Genomic DNA, 18,315 nt, shown 5'->3' with positions numbered 1-18,315 from the left:
GACACATTTCGACTCCGTTGAGATTTAGATTTGGGTTACATAAATGCACACCCGTATTTAAGGAAATAACATTATTAAATACGCGCCTAGAGCGACTAGCGTGTCATTATTTTGGGTAGGGCCGTGAAATTTGCTAAAACGGCTCCTCCCTAATTCTAAGCAATTAACTGTACATTTATTGAGGGCCCCGAAATCTATACATTTCATTAAGCGAGGCTCATCTCATTTATTTTAAATGGACAAATTTTAAAGCGACTACATTTTTTCTATAAAAATTAGTCTCTAAAATAAAGAAAGAAAAATCCTAATTAATTAATAGCTTTTATTATTTTAAGAAAACATGACATGCTAATTGCTTGGTTAATACAAATATTGATAAAAAAAAGAATTTTACTCTTAATTTCGAAATTATAAAAAATAAAAATTCAACAACTAATATTCAAAATAAACAAATATAGCTAGATTAAAACTCAGCATTGTTATTTTTTTAAAAAAAAATTATTGAGATTAATTATTCACAATCATTTGAAACTAGATTTAACCATAATTACTAAAGATTATTAGAAAGTTTATTAGACTTAAACGTTCTTCTAATCTTGCTTAAGCTCAAGTCATGTCTTAATGCCTAATTTACGATGTTTAATTTAAATTCATGTTTTAACTAAATTTAGCTACTTGTTCATGATCAACCTACAATCTTGAAGTCTTCATAGCTAGTGAATTAACCTGTTTTGCCGAACTGATTTATTACAGACTAACTTATGATATTATTTTCTTATTCCAGCTATTATTTAGTAATTCATGAAATAGCTTAAATACAATCACCAAAAGAAACAATGAAAAAAAAACGAAATTAAAACTTCAAATTTTCATTCTTCATATGTATTCATGCTTCATATTTCGGATTACAATAACCAGCTTTTCAGTTGTGTACCTGATATTGGAAGCAAAAGAAAATGAATATGAGAATCAGCAGCAGCAGTAAAATCAGTACAACACAGCAACAATAGCCCAGCAACAGTAACAACCCAGTAACGGACCGGTGGAGTAGTAATCCCAAAAAAAACAAAAAAAACAAAAGCTTCCAGCTTTGATGAAACAACAATTAATTCTGATTTCAAACAACAAAAGAAAGCAGAATATTTTTTTTAGTTTTTTTTATTTGAAAGCTTAAATATTTTTCGGAATTTTCTATCTCTTAAATGTTCAGCCCTTTTCTCTCTCTTATTTTCAGATTTTTTTCTCTCTCTCGTATCTGTGTATTTTTCTCTTTCTCTCTGTCTATGATTTCAAGACTTCACATATATAACACATCCCATAAACCTTTCAATTAATTAAAATCAATACTTTTTCTCTACCCAACCCATTATCTTCCCACTCATCCCCATTACATTAAATAAACATATCACACCACCCCATTTCATTTTGTCCCCCATGCTTCATTTAAAATAATGCAAGATTCCCTTTTAAATTAAATCTTGTCCCCCCTTTATATTAAATAATCATATCACAACCCACCCCATTTCATTTTGTCCCCCATGCTTCAAATAAACAATTACAAAATGTACAATTCCTAAACTACCCCTTCCGACCTTACTGAAATTACCAAACTACCCCTGAACGTATTACAAATTTACCAAACTACCCATCAGCTATAACACATCAATTAATCAAACTTAACCAAAATATAGACAATATGATCAATTTCTAACAATGTTCAAACAACAATATGAACACGGATGAACATCATAACAACAATATCACATGAACATGATTTTAACAACATTTCAACAACAAATCACATGAACACAAATTGAACAACCAAGAACAACTAAAATTTGATTGAATAATATTTTTAGCAACAACAAACCTATTTTTCGGATTTAAACAACAACAACAATCAAACAAGTATATTTAGATTCCTAAATTCAATAATATTGAACTTAAAATCAACTCTAACAACATTACAACAAACAATTCTTATATTAAACTTTAAACAAGATTATGAGAACAATTCAAGAAATAATCATAAATGGTAAACAAGAAATCAAACTATACAAAATTCGGATTCAAGATCATCCAAACATGAACATGAATGAATCTATTTTAACACAACAAACATGACGGATTAAACGATTAAATCAATATATTCCTTTAACACAACTAAATTCTTTAAACAAATAACAAGATCGACGAAGAAACAATTATGAACTTAAACTTGAACTTAACAATACTAACAATTTCTAACAATACATAAACACATGAAACAAATTGAAGAAATAGTTAATTAAATTTCAATTTGAATCTAACAAACAACAAACTAACAAATATTCACTTAAACAATAATACAAACATGAAATGAATATGAAAACAACTAATTAAACTTCTATTTTGCAATTTGAAAATTAATTTTAACAAAGCACATGAACATGAACAAACTAGAAAAATAATTTCAACGATGAACAACGAACAAAACAAGAATTGAATTCTTTAACGATTTTGGATCCGGAAAATATCAAACAAAAATATGGACAAAATAAAACTCAAAAACAACTAACCGGAGATGAATCAATGACGAACTTTGATTGTAAACAAATCTGTCCGAGCCTCGACCAAAGCTCGAACGAAGGACGACGAAGACAAAGAAGAAGTAGAAGCAGCGGCGGAGGAAGGAGGAGCAGCGGCAACATCCGTTCGGAGCAGCCATGGCTGCTCGTCGCAGTTGGACACGGGCAACACAGGAGCAGCTGGTCGACCATGGCAGCAGCTCGACGTGCTCTGAAGGAGGAAGAAGCAGCGTCGCGGCAGCTGGGAGGAGGAAGGGAAGCCGCAACGATGGGGTTCCTCCTTCGTTGGTCGAGGGTTTTTCCGGCGTGACTGGGGTTGTCGACGGACAGTAGCAGCTGGAGCGAGGTGGAGGAGTCGATGGATGTTGGACGAAGAAGAAGAAATAAAGAAGGTGTTCGGCGAAGGGGTCATCGCTTGGTTTGAAGGAGACGGAGGCAACGGGGTCGTAGCAGCCATGAATGGCTGCTGCGTGCACTGTGTGTGTGCAGTGAGGGTGAGGAGGATGGAGGGGCAGCCATTGATGTGTGCTTGAGGAGGCTTGAGGAAGAAGAAGAAGAAGATAGGAGGGGGCGGATGGTTTAGGTCTTTTAGGGATTTTGTCTTCTTTTTGTTTTGTTTTTTGTTTTGTAAAATGTAAGACAAAGGGGTTTGGGTCTTTTGGGTTATGGACTGGGTCGACCCAGTTCGAAATGGAAGGGAAGATTGGACCATTTTTCGGGCCTGTGGCTTGAAATCGAAGAAGAGGCCCAATTCCGACTTTCTTTATATTTTTGTTTTCTTTTTTCTTCTTTTATTTTTCTAAAACTAAATTATAAAAATACTTAAACTATTATTAAGAACTAAATTAAGTTATAAAAGCGCAAATTAACTCCCAATAACAATTAACGCACAATTAAGTAATAATTAAGCATAAAATTGTATATTTGGACATTAAATGCTAAAAATGCAAACGATGCCTATTTTTGTAATTTTTATTTTTTTGTAAAACAAATTTAATTACTAACAATTGTAGAATTAAATCCTACATGTGAAAGGCGATATATTTTTGTATTTTTTATTAATTTAGCAAATAAACATGCACAAACAAATACAAATAATTATTCAAAATATCACAAAAATGGCACACCAAGAAAAAATTATTTTATTTTTGAATTTTTTGGGAGTAATTCTCATATAGGGCAAAAATCACGTGCTTACAACAGGTAAACAATATTTGAAAGTAAAGGGGTATATTTAGCCCTTTGCCGTAGTCTAAATGACACCTATGCTTGTGTCACTTTGTCATCCCGGTCCTTGTATTTAATGAAGTTTCATCCAGACACCTGAACTCAGTCAAAATATGTATTTAAACCCCTTCGGCATTATGTGTTGGTCACTCGCCTGACATGGAGGACATATCATGTCCACATCAGATAAATTAATGCCACATCTTTATTTATTTAAAAATTAATTTTTAATAATATTTCAAATCCATCACCATCTTCCTATGCTGCCGGCGACCCTTATCACCGGAAAACAACTGGAAAATTGAAGTTGCCTCCACCGTTTTGCTCTCTTTCCTCCTTTCTGAGCACAATCTTAAACCCCAATTCATATACATAAAATTCTTCAATTTTGAAAAAAAAAATTATCTTGCAACAACGAGCAGCGTACCATCCACAAAAACAAAGGACTTAGAATTTACAGAGACGCAAGTGTAATCTTGATTTACAGAGACACAAAAAGGGAAAACAACTAACAAGCAGTGTACCATCACTGAAAGATAAAGGACTACATCGTTGGAAGTATTACACTGCCGACCACCAAAAAGCAAAACCAGATTGTTGGAAATTAATCATTAGCAGACTCCACCACATATTTCTTCACTCACCAGACTCCTTCGGAAAACCTATGATCACAATGGACTGCTGAACACGAAAATTACTTGGCCATAACTTCTTGATATCTTTAAAAACTTTAACCCGATTAACAGATCTGTTTATTTAGATTCCCTAAAAGAAAATTCTTCTCTTTTTTATACTATTAATTTTGTTGCTATATTACTTGGCTACCACCTGTTTACTTTGTTGTAAACAAGAGAGAGGGGGAGAAGAAGAGGGGGGGGGGGGGAGGGAATAAGGACGAAGGGTTGGGAAATGGGTAGAGTACTTGGTTGAGAAATTAATTTATTCCTTTTCTTTTTTTATGGTTATTCTTTATTATTTTTAATATTTTTAAATCAAAATAAATATATTCATTTTCATTTTTAGAGCGTGTAATCACTCGTTTTTCTGACTCAGCAAAATGAATAACACGTAAGTTCAGTCAACGGTTAGAGAGATTTAATATATTTTAACTGAGTTTAAGTATCTGGATGAAACTTCATTGAATACAGGGACCGAAATAATAAAAGTATGCCATTTAGACTATTCTGCCTTATTATTACAACCACCAAATATTGAAGTGCCACCTTGTTTAAAAATGCAAAGCAAACTCACCAAATCACTAAGCAGTGTCACGATCTTCAACCACCCAAATACCCCCCCCCCCCCCCCAAAATCCCCCAGGCACGGCCCTAACACACCAACCCAAAAATCAAAACGAAAAAGCTCGCATCTCTCGTAGAGCGGAAAGGGCCAAATTACAGAGTTAAAAAAAAATGGCAATGGCTATGGCTCTTCGTAAACTCTCTTGTGCTTCCTCCATTAAGCTTCTTCGTCCTCTTTCCAATGGCTCTTCCCTCTATTACATGGTGGAGTGTATACGTCCATTAATATTTTGTTATTGATTTCCAAAGCTGGTGATATTCATTTTGCTTTTTTTTTTTTTAATTTTTTTCTACAACAGTCATCTTTCCCTAATCAAGCAATTCGTGAAAGGGAGGATCCGCGTGTTACGGTTAGTAAATCGAATCATAATACATATCCGCCTTTTCATTTTCAAATGCGTTGTCTTTTTTTCTTTTGTTATGGATCTTTGATTTTTGTAAGTTTCGAATGTTAGTAACAATCTGTCTCTTCAATAAATATGTTGTGCTTTTGATGTTTGCTAATGGTTATTTGGTTAAGCAGTGGATAAAGCAGCTGAATGCGCCACTTGAGGATATCGATCCAGAGATCGCCGACATCATTGAGCATGAGAAAGCTAGACAATGGAAGGTTCGTAATCGTATTTGTGTATATGTTATCACTAATTGTTTCCTCCTATAATGGAAGAAAATCTTAAACTAGTACTTAAAAATTAGTTTAGTAGAGAAAACGTGAAAATAAATTTGTTTAAAAGTTGATTAGCTTAACGAATTTGAATTTTGAAAGTTATATAGAAATAGAATTGTGTGTAAGATTTTGTTAAGTCTCAAAAGGGGAAATATGTCATATAAATTGGAATGAAAAGAGTACTTTTTACAAGTACCTGTTTATGTTAAAAGCTTGTTTTCTTATATGTATGAACAATGAATTTGTAGGGTCTTGAGCTTATCCCTTCAGAGAATTTTACATCATTGTCTGTGATGCAAGCAGTTGGATCAGTAATGACCAACAAATACAGTGAAGGGTATCCTGGTGCTAGATACTATGGAGGAAATGAGTACGTTCAAATTGCTTTCATTCTCTGATTGAGTTGAAGTAATCTAAGTTGTTGTGACATTGATAAAATTGTTTCTGGCTGACCAACAAGTTCTGCTCATTCTGGCTATCATTTGTTGCTAACCGAATATCATTGGGAAGAGTTACCAAGTATCCTTATTGTCCTACACAGGTACATTGACATGGCAGAGAGATTGTGTCAAAAACGTGCATTAGAAGTTTTTAACTTGGATCCCACCAGATGGGGAGGTAACTACACCGTGCAGAATACTTCATTCTGAGTGGATCATTAGATGTGAACAGAACCTATTATGGTTCTATTCTTGATCTATAAGTTTTTGATAATAGTTTTTATGCTAAATATTTGATGAATTTTGCTGCAGTCAACGTTCAGTCGTTGTCTGGATCCCCTTCAAACTTTCAAGTGTACACTGCTTTATTAAAGCCTCATGAGAGAATTATGGCACTCGATCTTCCTCATGGGGGACATCTGTCACATGGTTATCAGGTTCTGTTCTCTTGAATTAGTATCTCTGAGTATTTCGCTGTCATCTTTATTTCCCTGCAATGTCCTTATTTCTGCTTATGCTATGCAGACTGACACAAAGAAAATTTCTGCTGTGTCTATCTTTTTCGAGACCATGCCATACAGATTGGATGAGAGCACAGGTTATATTGATTATGATCAGGTAACCTGCTACTTGTCTGCTTAATTGGGAATGATTTAGGTTACAAGCAATTCTTTTTCTTGTGTCTCGCTGCACCTTTTTGGTGACTTATGAATTACTAGTTTCAGTAGTCATCGACTCAAAAAATATATAAAAGTCAAAAGTATCTTTTGTCATTCCTGTGTAATTGGCTACATGCACTGATTTCTTGGTTGCAACATCATAGAATTTGCAAACAATAGAATATCACTTTCGGGTTAAATTGTTCCTACTTCATATGCTTTGGCATTTTTTGCAATATCAGTGTCCACATGGCGCAGACTCTATTATAGCTTCTAAGCATATTCAAAAAACAATATTGGGGAAATGAGATAGGTAAGTTCTTGCTGTTTTGGCTCGAAAGTGTAGGCTGTTGAGCTAGGAATACTGTAGGAACAGGTGCCTTCATACTACAGATGTTTATGCTAGTCTTGTCTGGGGAAAAAGAACATGTGTTAGTGTTTACAAATCTAAGCTGCTACCTTGATTCCTTTCCCTCTTTTTGTCTTCCCCGGGGCTTTTAGTCTCGTTATTTTCTTCAACTTACTGTTGTTTAATTTCCATTTCCCTAGCTGGAGAAAAGTGCAGTGCTCTTTCGACCAAAGTTAATTGTTGCTGGTGCAAGTGCTTATGCTCGCTTATATGATTATGCACGTATCCGCAAGGTAAGCTAATAAACCTTTTGGTGCCTTTTCCCACTACTATATTTTCCAACTTTTTTAAGATAGCTCTATTTTGAGTGATTGACAGGTATGTGACAAGCAAAAAGCTGTTCTCTTGGCGGACATGGCACATATTAGTGGCTTGGTTGCTGCTGGAGTCATTCCTTCTCCTTTTGAGTATGCAGATGTTGTTACTACCACAACTCACAAGTCACTTCGTGGTCCACGTGGGGCAATGATCTTTTTCAGAAAAGGGCTGAAGGAGATAAACAAACAAGGAAAAGAAGTGAGTTTGACCTGAAGTTAAATAGCATGCCGAACTTAGTAACGATACTCTTTGGAACTGAAATCTAGGAAGTGACAATTTGTAGTTGGTCCGTTCTTGTAACTTGTTTGTTTACTTCTCCTGTTACCATGTCCAGCACACTAACCTTTAGCTTATGTAATGAGTTCCACCAACCTCCTTTTTTTTTTTTTTTTTTTTGATAAGGTAAGATTTTATTAATACGCAACAACAACAAAAAACCCAGTGCAATCCTACACAGTGGGGTCTGGGGAGGGTAATGTGTACGGAGACCTTACCCCTACCTTATGAAGGAAGAGAGGCATTTTATTAATATGCAGTATCAAGAAAATACAATGGGCTCCACCAATCTCGGTTGGCCTCAATCCACAGATTCTTGACCTCGTAAATCTACCCCCTTTGACACACCATAAACTCATGTACCTCCATTAACCCGCTACTACCTTGTTCCCTATACTGTCAAAAGACCATCTGCAACTGCTACATCATAATGGGCTATAGTGCAAGGTGGTTTTGAGTGTTTGTGGAGGGTATAAACAGTTTTCAAGGTTTAAGTGTTTTAAGGAGCTAAGCTGGGGATAGCCAATGGGTCAAAGGGCATAAGACACTTGTTGGGGTCTCAAAGATTGGTTTAATTTTTCTGTGCTTGCTTAAATTGGCTTTTTTCAAATGAATCAAAGGTCAAACCCTTAATCTCTATCCTTTAAGAATATAAAATCGGAGCTAACACAAAAGATTGGACGATTGAAATATGATAGCGATTTATATCTCATTTTCTTTGAATGAATAAGAGATAAACTGTAATGAGATAGTAATAGTCCGAGCGTCATTCTGCAGGTGATGTATGACTATGAAGATAAAATCAACCAAGCCGTTTTTCCCGGACTTCAAGGAGGTCCCCACAATCACACAATTTCTGGCTTAGCCGTTGCTCTGAAACAAGTAAGTAATTCGTCTTCTGTGTTTGTTTCCTATGTTCACATGTTTTCCTTACTAGGCGTAATTGTATATAACATCTCTTTGTATGTTATCTAGGTCATGACACCGGAATACAAGGCATACCAAGAGCAAGTTCTTAGCAATTGCTCCAAGTTTGCTGAGGTACTGCGTCCTTACTCATATAGCTTAGTGTATGATCGTTTCTTCTGGAGAGGGAGGTTATTTGATGCTTTTGTTGCATGTCTTATTTCTCATTATAATATTTTGCAGAGTTTGCTGGCGAACGGATATGATCTTGTGTCTGGTGGAACTGAGAATCATCTGGTTTTAGTAAACTTAAGAAATAAGGTACATGAATAATCTATTTACCTTTGATCATTTTGAACTGATTTTGAGAGCTTACTGTCCTGTAATTTAAATTGTGGATATTTTTGCCGACAGAGACCTCAAAGAATGTAGGTACTTTTTTTTGAGAGCTGTGTATATTTGCAAAATCTTCACTAAAGAAACTGGTCACAGATAGATAAATTTGTGCATTTCAATTTGGAAGTCCAACCCTGATATCTAACATGGGAGCCACCTCTAGTACAATTGACCAGCCTCGAATACGCCAATGGAGAACTTCTCCTGATATGTGCCTGTCATTACATTATTTATGATTTGTCACCGGCTGACATGGTCCATTCGGTAAATATCTTCTTCAGGGTATTGATGGCTCTAGGGTTGAGAAGGTTTTAGAGTCTGTGCATATTGCAGCCAATAAAAACACTGTGCCCGGTGATGTATCCGCCATGGTGCCTGGTGGCATTCGCATGGGTAAAGAACTTATTTTTCCCTATTTATGATTGCTTACATAACTGGAAAATTTTGTTTTCGGCATCTCATGAATTAACGGAAAACCTTTTAATATTCTTTTGGCTATATCTTTGTATTAACTAATTATTCTTGTAATGTGAAATTAAAAGCACTAATTAAAATGAGTAAATAGAACAGAAAATTATCCCCATTATAGGGTGACATACATGTAGCAGCAATTATGTCAAGTCAATTTACCCCTTGTCATGCTGCGATCCAGGAACCCCAGCTCTGACTTCTAGAGGATTTATTGAGGAGGATTTTGTGAAAGTGGCTGAATTTTTTGATGCTGCTGTGAAGTTGGCCCTTAAGGTCAAGGCTGAGACCCAAGGTTTGGTGATTTTCATCTTGTGAATTTCGGAATACATCAGTTCCCCTTATCATACAATAAATTTTAAAATTTTCACAATGTGATTTACGAACATTGGTTCCTGATAAGCGTAGGAACAAAGTTGAAGGACTTTGTGGCGACTTTGAGTTCAGACTCCAAAATTCAATCTGAGATTGCCAGGCTAAGGCAGGACGTTGAGGACTATGCAAAACAATTTCCTACTATTGGTTTCGAGAAAGAAACAATGAAATACAAGGATGGAGCTGGGATCTAGTATTGAGGTACTTCTGTTGTCCTACTTTACTCCCCAAAACAGGAGTTTCTGTTGTCTATTTCTGTTTATACCACAATGTAAAATCACGTATTCAAAACATTGGGTCGATTTACTTATCCAAAAGAATGTGAGGGTTCCTTTTTCTCACATTCTGGAATTTTGCTTTCACTGGCTCCTTTCTAACTGTTTATATGCCGCATGATTTTCTCGAAGAATATATCATGTGCTAGATGATTGCCTTTTTAGTTCAAATTTCTTGCTTTTCCTTGGCCCCTTATTAGTCTTATTCTGCTATCAGATTGAGTCGGAAGGCATTTTTCTCCAATGAAGTTAGAACTTTGTCTTTAGAAGTCTTCTGGAAGTCAACTGCAGACGAGGAAAAGAGTTACACGGATCACATTTGTATAATTTTCTAAATCAAAGTCATGATCAGATGTAATTTTCAAGCTGTAAAACAACTGTTCCAAAATTCAATTTGTCTCATTCTTGGTTTAGTGAAGGACGAGAAAGCTAAGATGGTTTAGAGAAAGCCCTTTTTGGAACACTCGCAAATGCATCGAGGAATAAGATGGTGAAATGTTGTAAAAATAGCACGGTATAGCCAGTTTTCGGACTGGTAATTCAAAAATAGCCAGCGTTTACGAAGTCAATGAAAAATAGCCACTATTTTGCTGCAACAAAGACCGGTCCAACATAATATACTGGAATTCGGTGCACCTGTGTATGAACTCCAGCATATTATGCTGGACCGGTATACTTTGCTGACTCCAGTATAATATACTGGAGACTGGAGCACCGGTGCTCCAAACTCCAGTATATTATACTGGACAATTATACTTGCTGGAACTCCAGTATATTATGCTGGAGTTCTAGTGTACTTATGCTGGAACTCCATCATATTATGCTGGAGTTCCAGCATACTTATCCTGGAACTCCAGTATAATATGCTGGTGTTCAAGCATACTTATGCTGGAACTCCAGTATAATATACTGGCGTATTTTCCGGGTTTTGAACAGTATTTTCGCTCAGATTTATCTTTACATGAAAAGTGGCTAAATTTTGATTATTTTTGAAACTGAGCTATTTTTGAACGACCAGTTGTAAATCTAGATATTTTTGAATTTCTCCCTGAAATGTTTGTTATAGCTTTTATGCATGTGAAGTGAACACAACTTAACAAAAGAAAACCCCAATGGTTTTGGGTTAAGAGTTGAAACGGATGTCCCCGCCAAAGATAAGTTCTAGCTGGAATTCAATCAATGCCGCCTGCAACAACAACAAAAAACCCAGTGTATCTCACAAATAGGGAGTTTGGAGAGGGTATTATGTTCGCAACCTTATCCCTACCGTATGTAGGTAGAGAGGCTGTTTCCGATCGACCCTCGGTTCCAAGCAAACATTCAAAAATATTTTTATCGGTCAATATCATTTTAAATTTCTTTATAATAATATGTCCATAGCTCAGGTGGAGATTGCCTTGTTATTGAAAATCCTACTCATTGGGATCAAAGCAGAAACAAATAAAGTAACCTTGAACGACCAAAAAATGAGATAACAAAATACAGAAATATACCAAAAGAGAATATTGTAATATGATTTAGTCAATTAACCTCTATTCATATGGGAGGAAGGAGATGGACATCTACGACATGAAAGACTACAAAAATAAATATCAAAAGAATAAATTCTTACCTAAATATGACTCTTCAATCCTAAAAGGACTACATTATGGAAAAATTATCAACTTATATTGTAGAAGTACAAAACTTTTTCCTCCGTGAAAAATAATTAGTCAAATAGAAAAGAGATATATATTTTATTTTCAAAAAAGTAAATAATATTATGGTAAATATTTTGTCCTTTCTTTAAAAAATAAAATAAAACTCAAATATGATAGAAAAATCAGACCAAACACTAACACGATCATGGTGATTGACTGATTGGTGGGTATTTTGTGTTTACACATTTAGTAAGGACTTAATAAAAAAGTTAGTCTATATATATATATAACATTTCTTTCACATTAGTTTTGGACCCTTAGTTGCTCGTTGTTGCCTGTCCTAATACAATACTACTATAATTATTCCATGTGAAGAAAGAAAATCAGCCGTCTTAGACAACTCTATAAATAGATAGAATAACTCATGGAGTATTCTAATTGGCCTGATGATTTGATAACAGAGATATTTGCGAGGCTGCCCGTGAAATCTCTTTTACGATTCAAATGTGTGTGCAGGAACTGGTACTCTCTTATTACAAGCTCTTTTTTTGTTAGAAAACACCTTCAGGAAAACCCTACCTGTCTCTTAATAGCTATTTATGGCGATGATCTCTCACAATCCGGCACCACTATTCATGTGTTGCCCGATAAAATATTACCCGGTTTGATTCCTGAAAAGCCTAATAATTTACAGATTCGTGTAGAGCTAGATGAGATTATTGGTCCTGTTGATGGCTTATTTTTGTTGCTCAAAGATTCACATATGGCTCTGTGGAACCCAGCTAAAAGAGAGTTCAGACCTCTTCCACCAGATCTTCTCAAGTTCACCCATTCTTGTCCAGCTGGTTGTTTTGAAAATATATTTGGCTTTGGCAATTTGATCCAATAAGTCGCGATTACACTACTAGAAATCCGGTAAAAAGCGACCAAAGTTGATCGCTTATAGGCCTAAAAGCGACCAAACATGCCTGGTCGCAATATTGCCGGTCCCTTTATTTTAGGGACCAAAGTTGGTCGCTAAAGGACCAAATATTCCGGGTAAAGACTATAGCGACCAAAGTTGGTCGCTTTATTATTTTAATAATATAATTTTTGCGACCAAAGTTAGTCTCTAAAGGTAAAATACGTTTTTATTTATTTATTATTAATCATAAAAAAGCGACCAACTTTGGTCTCTAATCCAAATATTATATTTTAAAATCTGAAAATAGAGACCAAGGTTGGTCGCTCTTTTATTAATTTTTTTTAAAAATAAGCGACCAACTTTGGTCGCTAATTTCAGGAATTTAATTTTTTTTAAATATAAGCGACCAAAGTTGGTCGCTATATTTCCAGATTTTTTTTAATGGAATAGCGACCAAGGTTAGTCGCTTTTTGAGAAATCTGGGTTAATTAGCGACCAACTTTGGTCGCTATTGCCCAGAAAATTATTTTTTTTAATAGAAAAGCGACTAAAAAGTGACCAACTTTGGTCGCTTTTCTGGGTATTATTTAGGTAGAAACTGTCTGTTTTGGCAGCTACACCACCTGCCAGTCATACCAAATCTCTATTACAAGCAACAACAACAACAATACCAACAACAATACAACAACAACAACAACACAAAACCAACATTAAAACCAACAAAGTATAAAGTTCAATAGAACTACCACATTAAGCTAACCAAACTAAGTTAACTCTTATTAAAAGCCCATTCGAAAATCGATTCTATTTGTCTAGTTCAAAGTGTATAAAAGTCAATGAGTGTTTTGTACATCATTATCATCACCGTCTGATGAACTTTCATCAGGAAGACGGTATCCAAAAGAGTCTACTTGTCTAGGACGGGAAGAACGATCACGGGGAGGACGGGAGGAACGAGCACGGGGAAGGCGAGCCTCTGGCGATGATTCACGAGACCGGGGAATCAGCAAACCTCTAGAAGCTAGGAGAGATTTGAGCTGCTCTAGCATGCCCTGACACTGAGCGATCACGCCAATGTACTGAGCATCTCTAAGCTTTTCTCTTTCCTTGGCCGCTTCTAGCTCGGATGTGAGCTTTGTCACAGTCTCCCGCATAGCGGAGAGGCTCTCCCCATTAAGTTGCTCGGCTTGCGAGGAAGTCCCTATTCCTTGCATTCCACACTTATAACGATGGAATTTCTTAGTAGGAAGCCCGTATACCTTCCCCCATTTTGGACTGCCTACAGCCTCCGCCCACATTCTTTCAGCATCCTCTTCCGAAGGTTGGATTGGCCCGCCCGACTCATTAGGTGGTTGACTGCGTATGAATTCCTCCACTTCAGTTGTGAAGCGACCCTATAAGAAAAATTATATTGAATTAGTATTTCAAAATTTATATAAAAGTAAATCAAAATACTTAATGAAAAGTGAAAACTTACATGTACAGTCGAGGCTCGTCCCTCGATCTACCTTTCTTGATCCGTCTCTTTCTTCTTCTTCACAATATGAGTCTTCTTGAATAGCTCATCTTGGTTCATCGGACGCCCCAACTTCTTTTCCTGAAAACTCATAAATTTTAATTAATAAATAGAATAGATATACTTTGAAAATTAAAATAAATGAAGCAATTACGTACCATTCTTCTTTTTATTATCCCTAGGCTGATCGCACCTCCAGTGTGTAAGGATCCTCCCTTCTCAGATGCGCGAGCTTTCTTTCCTTTTTCGCTCTTCTCTAAGAACTTTGCAGTAAGCCATTGCCTTTGCAAATCATCCCATAAATTCTGAAGCAACCAGTCAGGCTTCTGGTTCAACTTTCTAGCTTTGGAGAAAGTATGTGACAACCGCTTGCGAGCTTTGAGATGAAAATTTGCAGCCACGTCCGCTCTATAGCGGTGTTCCCATACACACTTACTTTGTATTTCAAAAGTTAAATATTAGATGAAAATATCATAAATATAAATAATTATACTGCTTAAAAGAACATTTATACCTTAAATTCATTGAAAATTTGCTCCTTCAATTTATAAACTAAAAGTCCAATTCATAAATTAAAAGTTCTAATCATATCCTAAAATTACAATTTATAAACTACAAGTCCAATTCATAAACTAAAAGTCCAATTCATATCCTAAAATACTCAATTTATAAATTAAAAGTTCAATTCATAAACTAAAAGTCCAATTCATATCCTAAAGGTTCAATTCATATCCTAAACCCTAGATTCTAACTAAACTATCAAGACAATACAAAATATAATTGAAATAAAAACTAGAAATAACAAATATTCAAGGTTATAATTCAAACCTAAAAGTTAGGATTATATCCGAAAATGTCACGACCCAAATTTTCCACCCTCGGGAGTCGTGATGGCGCCTACTAATGTGAGCTAGGAAAGCCAATCCTTAACAGCTTACTTCATTAACACATCCTTAACGAATTTAATAAATGTACGGAAGACTTAAATTAAAGAAAATGAACAATAATACGAAAATCATCATATGCCTCTACCCAAGAACTGGTGTCACATTACTCACGAACTTCTAAGAGTACTAAATACAACCGTTTAAAAGAAAAATATAAACTGTTTGTCTCGAATACATGAGATAACAGACTAAAATAAAGATAGAGGAGACGCCGAGCTTGCGGATGCTTTCAAGGCTACCTCGGTGTCACACTGCACTGAAAGCTGGCTCCCGCGCTACTGCTGCTGTCCAAGACCTGGATCTGTGCAAAAGAACACAGAGTGTAGTATCAGCACAACCGACCCCATGTGCTGGTAAGTGTCTGGCCTAACCCCGGTGAGGTAGTGACGAGGCTAGGACCAGACTCCAGATAAACTTGTGCAGTTATATACTATATGGCGGAAAAGTAAACAGGTAATAAGCAATCAAAGCTGGGAAAGGGGAACCATGCTCCGGGGCTAGCAGATAAAATAGAATATCAAAGAATAGTTAGGAAACTACAATTTAACTTCTAACATGGATAAAGAGAAATAAGGCAACTTTCACTTTTAGTTTCATTTTGCTGCAGGCGTGCAACCCGATCCCATTTCTCATATCTTGTGGTAGGCGTACCACTCGTTCCCATTTCAGTATATCTTGTGGTAGGCGTACCACCCTCTCCCATTTCATTATATCTCGTAGTAGGCGTACCATCCGCTCCCATTTAATTATATCTTGTGGTAGGCGTACCACCCGCTCCCATTTCATTATATCTCGTGGTAGGCGTACCACCCGCTCCCATTCATTATATCTTGTGGTAGGCGTACCACCCGCTCCCATTTCATTATATCTCGTGGTAGGCGTACCACCCGCTCCCATTTCATTATATCTCGTGGTAGGCGTACCACCCGCTCCCATTTCATTATATCTCGTGGTAGGCATACCACCCGCTCCCATTTCATTATATCTTGTGGTAGGCGTACCACCCGCTCCCATTTTATTATATCTTGTGGTAGGCATACCACCCGCTCCCATTTCATTATATCTTGTGGTAGGCGTACCACCCGCTCCTTTTTACATTTCGTCACACAATAACAAGAAATACCGACAAGAGAACATAAATAATATAATAACTTCCCGATAAGGGAACACAACAATGTTATAATTTTCTCGGCAAGGAAACAACAATATTGAATTAGTCATCCCGGCAAGGGAGAATCAGCTATAACCAACCTCAACTCAACTTGTACTCAGTTCAATTATTGAAAATGCTCAATCATAGAAAATCATTAAGTAAAGCACCCAAGTGTCATTTAAGAACATAACAACTTTCAATTTAAGACTCACGGTCATGCTTGACACCAACGTATAGATACTCATCACCATGCCTATACGTCGTACTCAACAAGAAGCAAGTAGCAAGTATGACTCAACTCCTAATCCCTCAAGCTAGGGTTAGACCAAACACTTACCTCGATGCCTTGATCACTACTCAAGTCTCAACTATAGCTTTACCCCTTGATTCCACCACCAATCCGCTCGAATCTAGTCACAAGTTACTTAACTGCATCAATAAGTGCTAAATGAATCAACCCCAATGCATGAAAATGAGCTTTCTAAAGTTTTACCCAAAAGTTAGAAATCACCTCCCGGGCCCACATGGTCGAAACCCGAGGTTCGGACCAAAACCCGATTACCCATTCCCCCACGAATCCAAATGTATAATTTATTTTGAAATCGGACCTCAAATTGAGGTCCAAATTCCCAATTTTAGAAAACCTAGGTTCTACCCAAAACACCCAATTTCCCCCATGAAAATCTTTGATTTGAAGTTGAAATCATGTTAAAAAATGTTAAGGAGTGAAGAAAATGAGTTAGAAATCACTTACCAACGTTTTGGAGAGGAAATGTTGTTTGAAAAATCACCTGTTATGTTTTGGGGTTTTGAAAAAGTGAAAAATAATTGAAATTCCCATTTATTTATACCCCTCTCAGACCCCTTGTGCGGACCACATCAAATGGACCGCTGCCGCACAGGCCTCCCTGAAGACCTGCAGTTCAGCACCCTGTGCGGACCGCACAAAGGCGACTGTGGCCGCACAGCCTCCACCGCGGACCGCACAATGGCGACCGCGGTCGCGCTGGCCCCTCCGCGGTCGCACGCAATTTCTCGCAGACCGCACTAGAGGGTTTGGAGACTACAACTTCCTGAACCTGCAACATCTGACTTTCTAAGCCTAAGGCATCTCGGAACCCACTCGAAACTTACCCGAGCTCTCGAAACTCCAACCCAAGTATACACACAACCTCAAAAACATTCTATGAACATATCCGTGTAATCAAATTACCAAAATAACATCACGAGCATCGAATTAAACCTGGAGATTAATAAAATTTCTCAAAACTCTTTTAAACATCAAATTTCTCAATTAAGGTCCGAATCACATCAAACGATGTCCGTTTTTAACGAAATTTCACAGGAATGTCTCAGGTCATATATAAGACCTATACCGGGCGTCGATACAAAAATACGGGCCCGATACCATTGCTTTCTAATCAGTTTTCACTTCAAATTTTTTTAAACAATTTCTGAAAACAATTTCACTTAAAAATTCATTTCTCGGGTTAGGGAGCTCGGATTTCGATTCCGGGAATACGCCCAAGTCCCATATTTTCCAACGGACCCTGCGGGACCGTCAAATCACGGGTGCGGGTCCGTTTACCCAAAATGTTGACCGAAGTCAAATTTATTCATTTTAAAGTCAAGACTTAACATTTTAACAGAATTTCATATTTAAGCTTTCCGGCTACGTGCCCTGACTACGCGCGCAAATAGAAGCGACTCTAAATGAGGTTTTCAAGGCATCGGAAGCATATAATGGGTAAGAAAAATAGGTGATGACCCTTTGGGTCATCACATTCTCCACCTCTAAAACAACCGTTCGTCCTCGAACGGACAGAAGAAGGAAGTACTTGAGTTGGGGAATAAATGAGGATAACGGCTCC

General features: G+C 36.7%; 2 protein-coding genes across 3 annotated transcripts; both read left to right on the top strand.

The window, feature by feature from the left end:
• Positions 1-5,020: 5,020 nt before the first annotated feature.
• Positions 5,021-10,884, top strand: LOC107763666 (serine hydroxymethyltransferase, mitochondrial-like). Of its 2 annotated transcripts, XM_016582153.2 has the most exons (16): positions 5,021-5,299; positions 5,395-5,445; positions 5,619-5,705; positions 6,011-6,132; positions 6,304-6,380; positions 6,515-6,639; positions 6,728-6,820; positions 7,411-7,503; positions 7,589-7,786; positions 8,642-8,746; positions 8,840-8,905; positions 9,014-9,091; positions 9,448-9,559; positions 9,819-9,929; positions 10,043-10,210; positions 10,502-10,884. In XM_016582153.2, exons 1-15 carry the CDS (start codon positions 5,207-5,209, stop codon positions 10,201-10,203), a joined length of 1,572 nt encoding a protein of 523 aa, XP_016437639.1. In that variant the 5' UTR covers positions 5,021-5,206; the 3' UTR covers positions 10,204-10,210; positions 10,502-10,884. The 2 variants fall into 2 exon arrangements, with proteins under 2 accessions (XP_016437639.1, XP_075088778.1); XM_075232677.1 differs by having other exon boundaries at positions 8,840-9,091.
• Positions 10,885-12,348: 1,464 nt separating this feature from the next.
• Positions 12,349-12,813, top strand: LOC107763667 (putative F-box/kelch-repeat protein At1g12870). The gene has a single exon (XM_016582154.1). It carries the CDS (start codon positions 12,349-12,351, stop codon positions 12,811-12,813), a length of 465 nt encoding a protein of 154 aa, XP_016437640.1.
• Positions 12,814-18,315: the final 5,502 nt, after the last annotated feature.

The sequence above is a fragment of the Nicotiana tabacum genome, chromosome 16, assembly GCF_000715075.1.
Source record: "Nicotiana tabacum cultivar K326 chromosome 16, ASM71507v2, whole genome shotgun sequence".
Classification (NCBI taxonomy): Eukaryota; Viridiplantae; Streptophyta; class Magnoliopsida; order Solanales; family Solanaceae; genus Nicotiana; species Nicotiana tabacum.
Note: the sequence above shows the minus strand (reverse complement) of the source record. Positions and strands in the feature narration are given on the sequence as shown.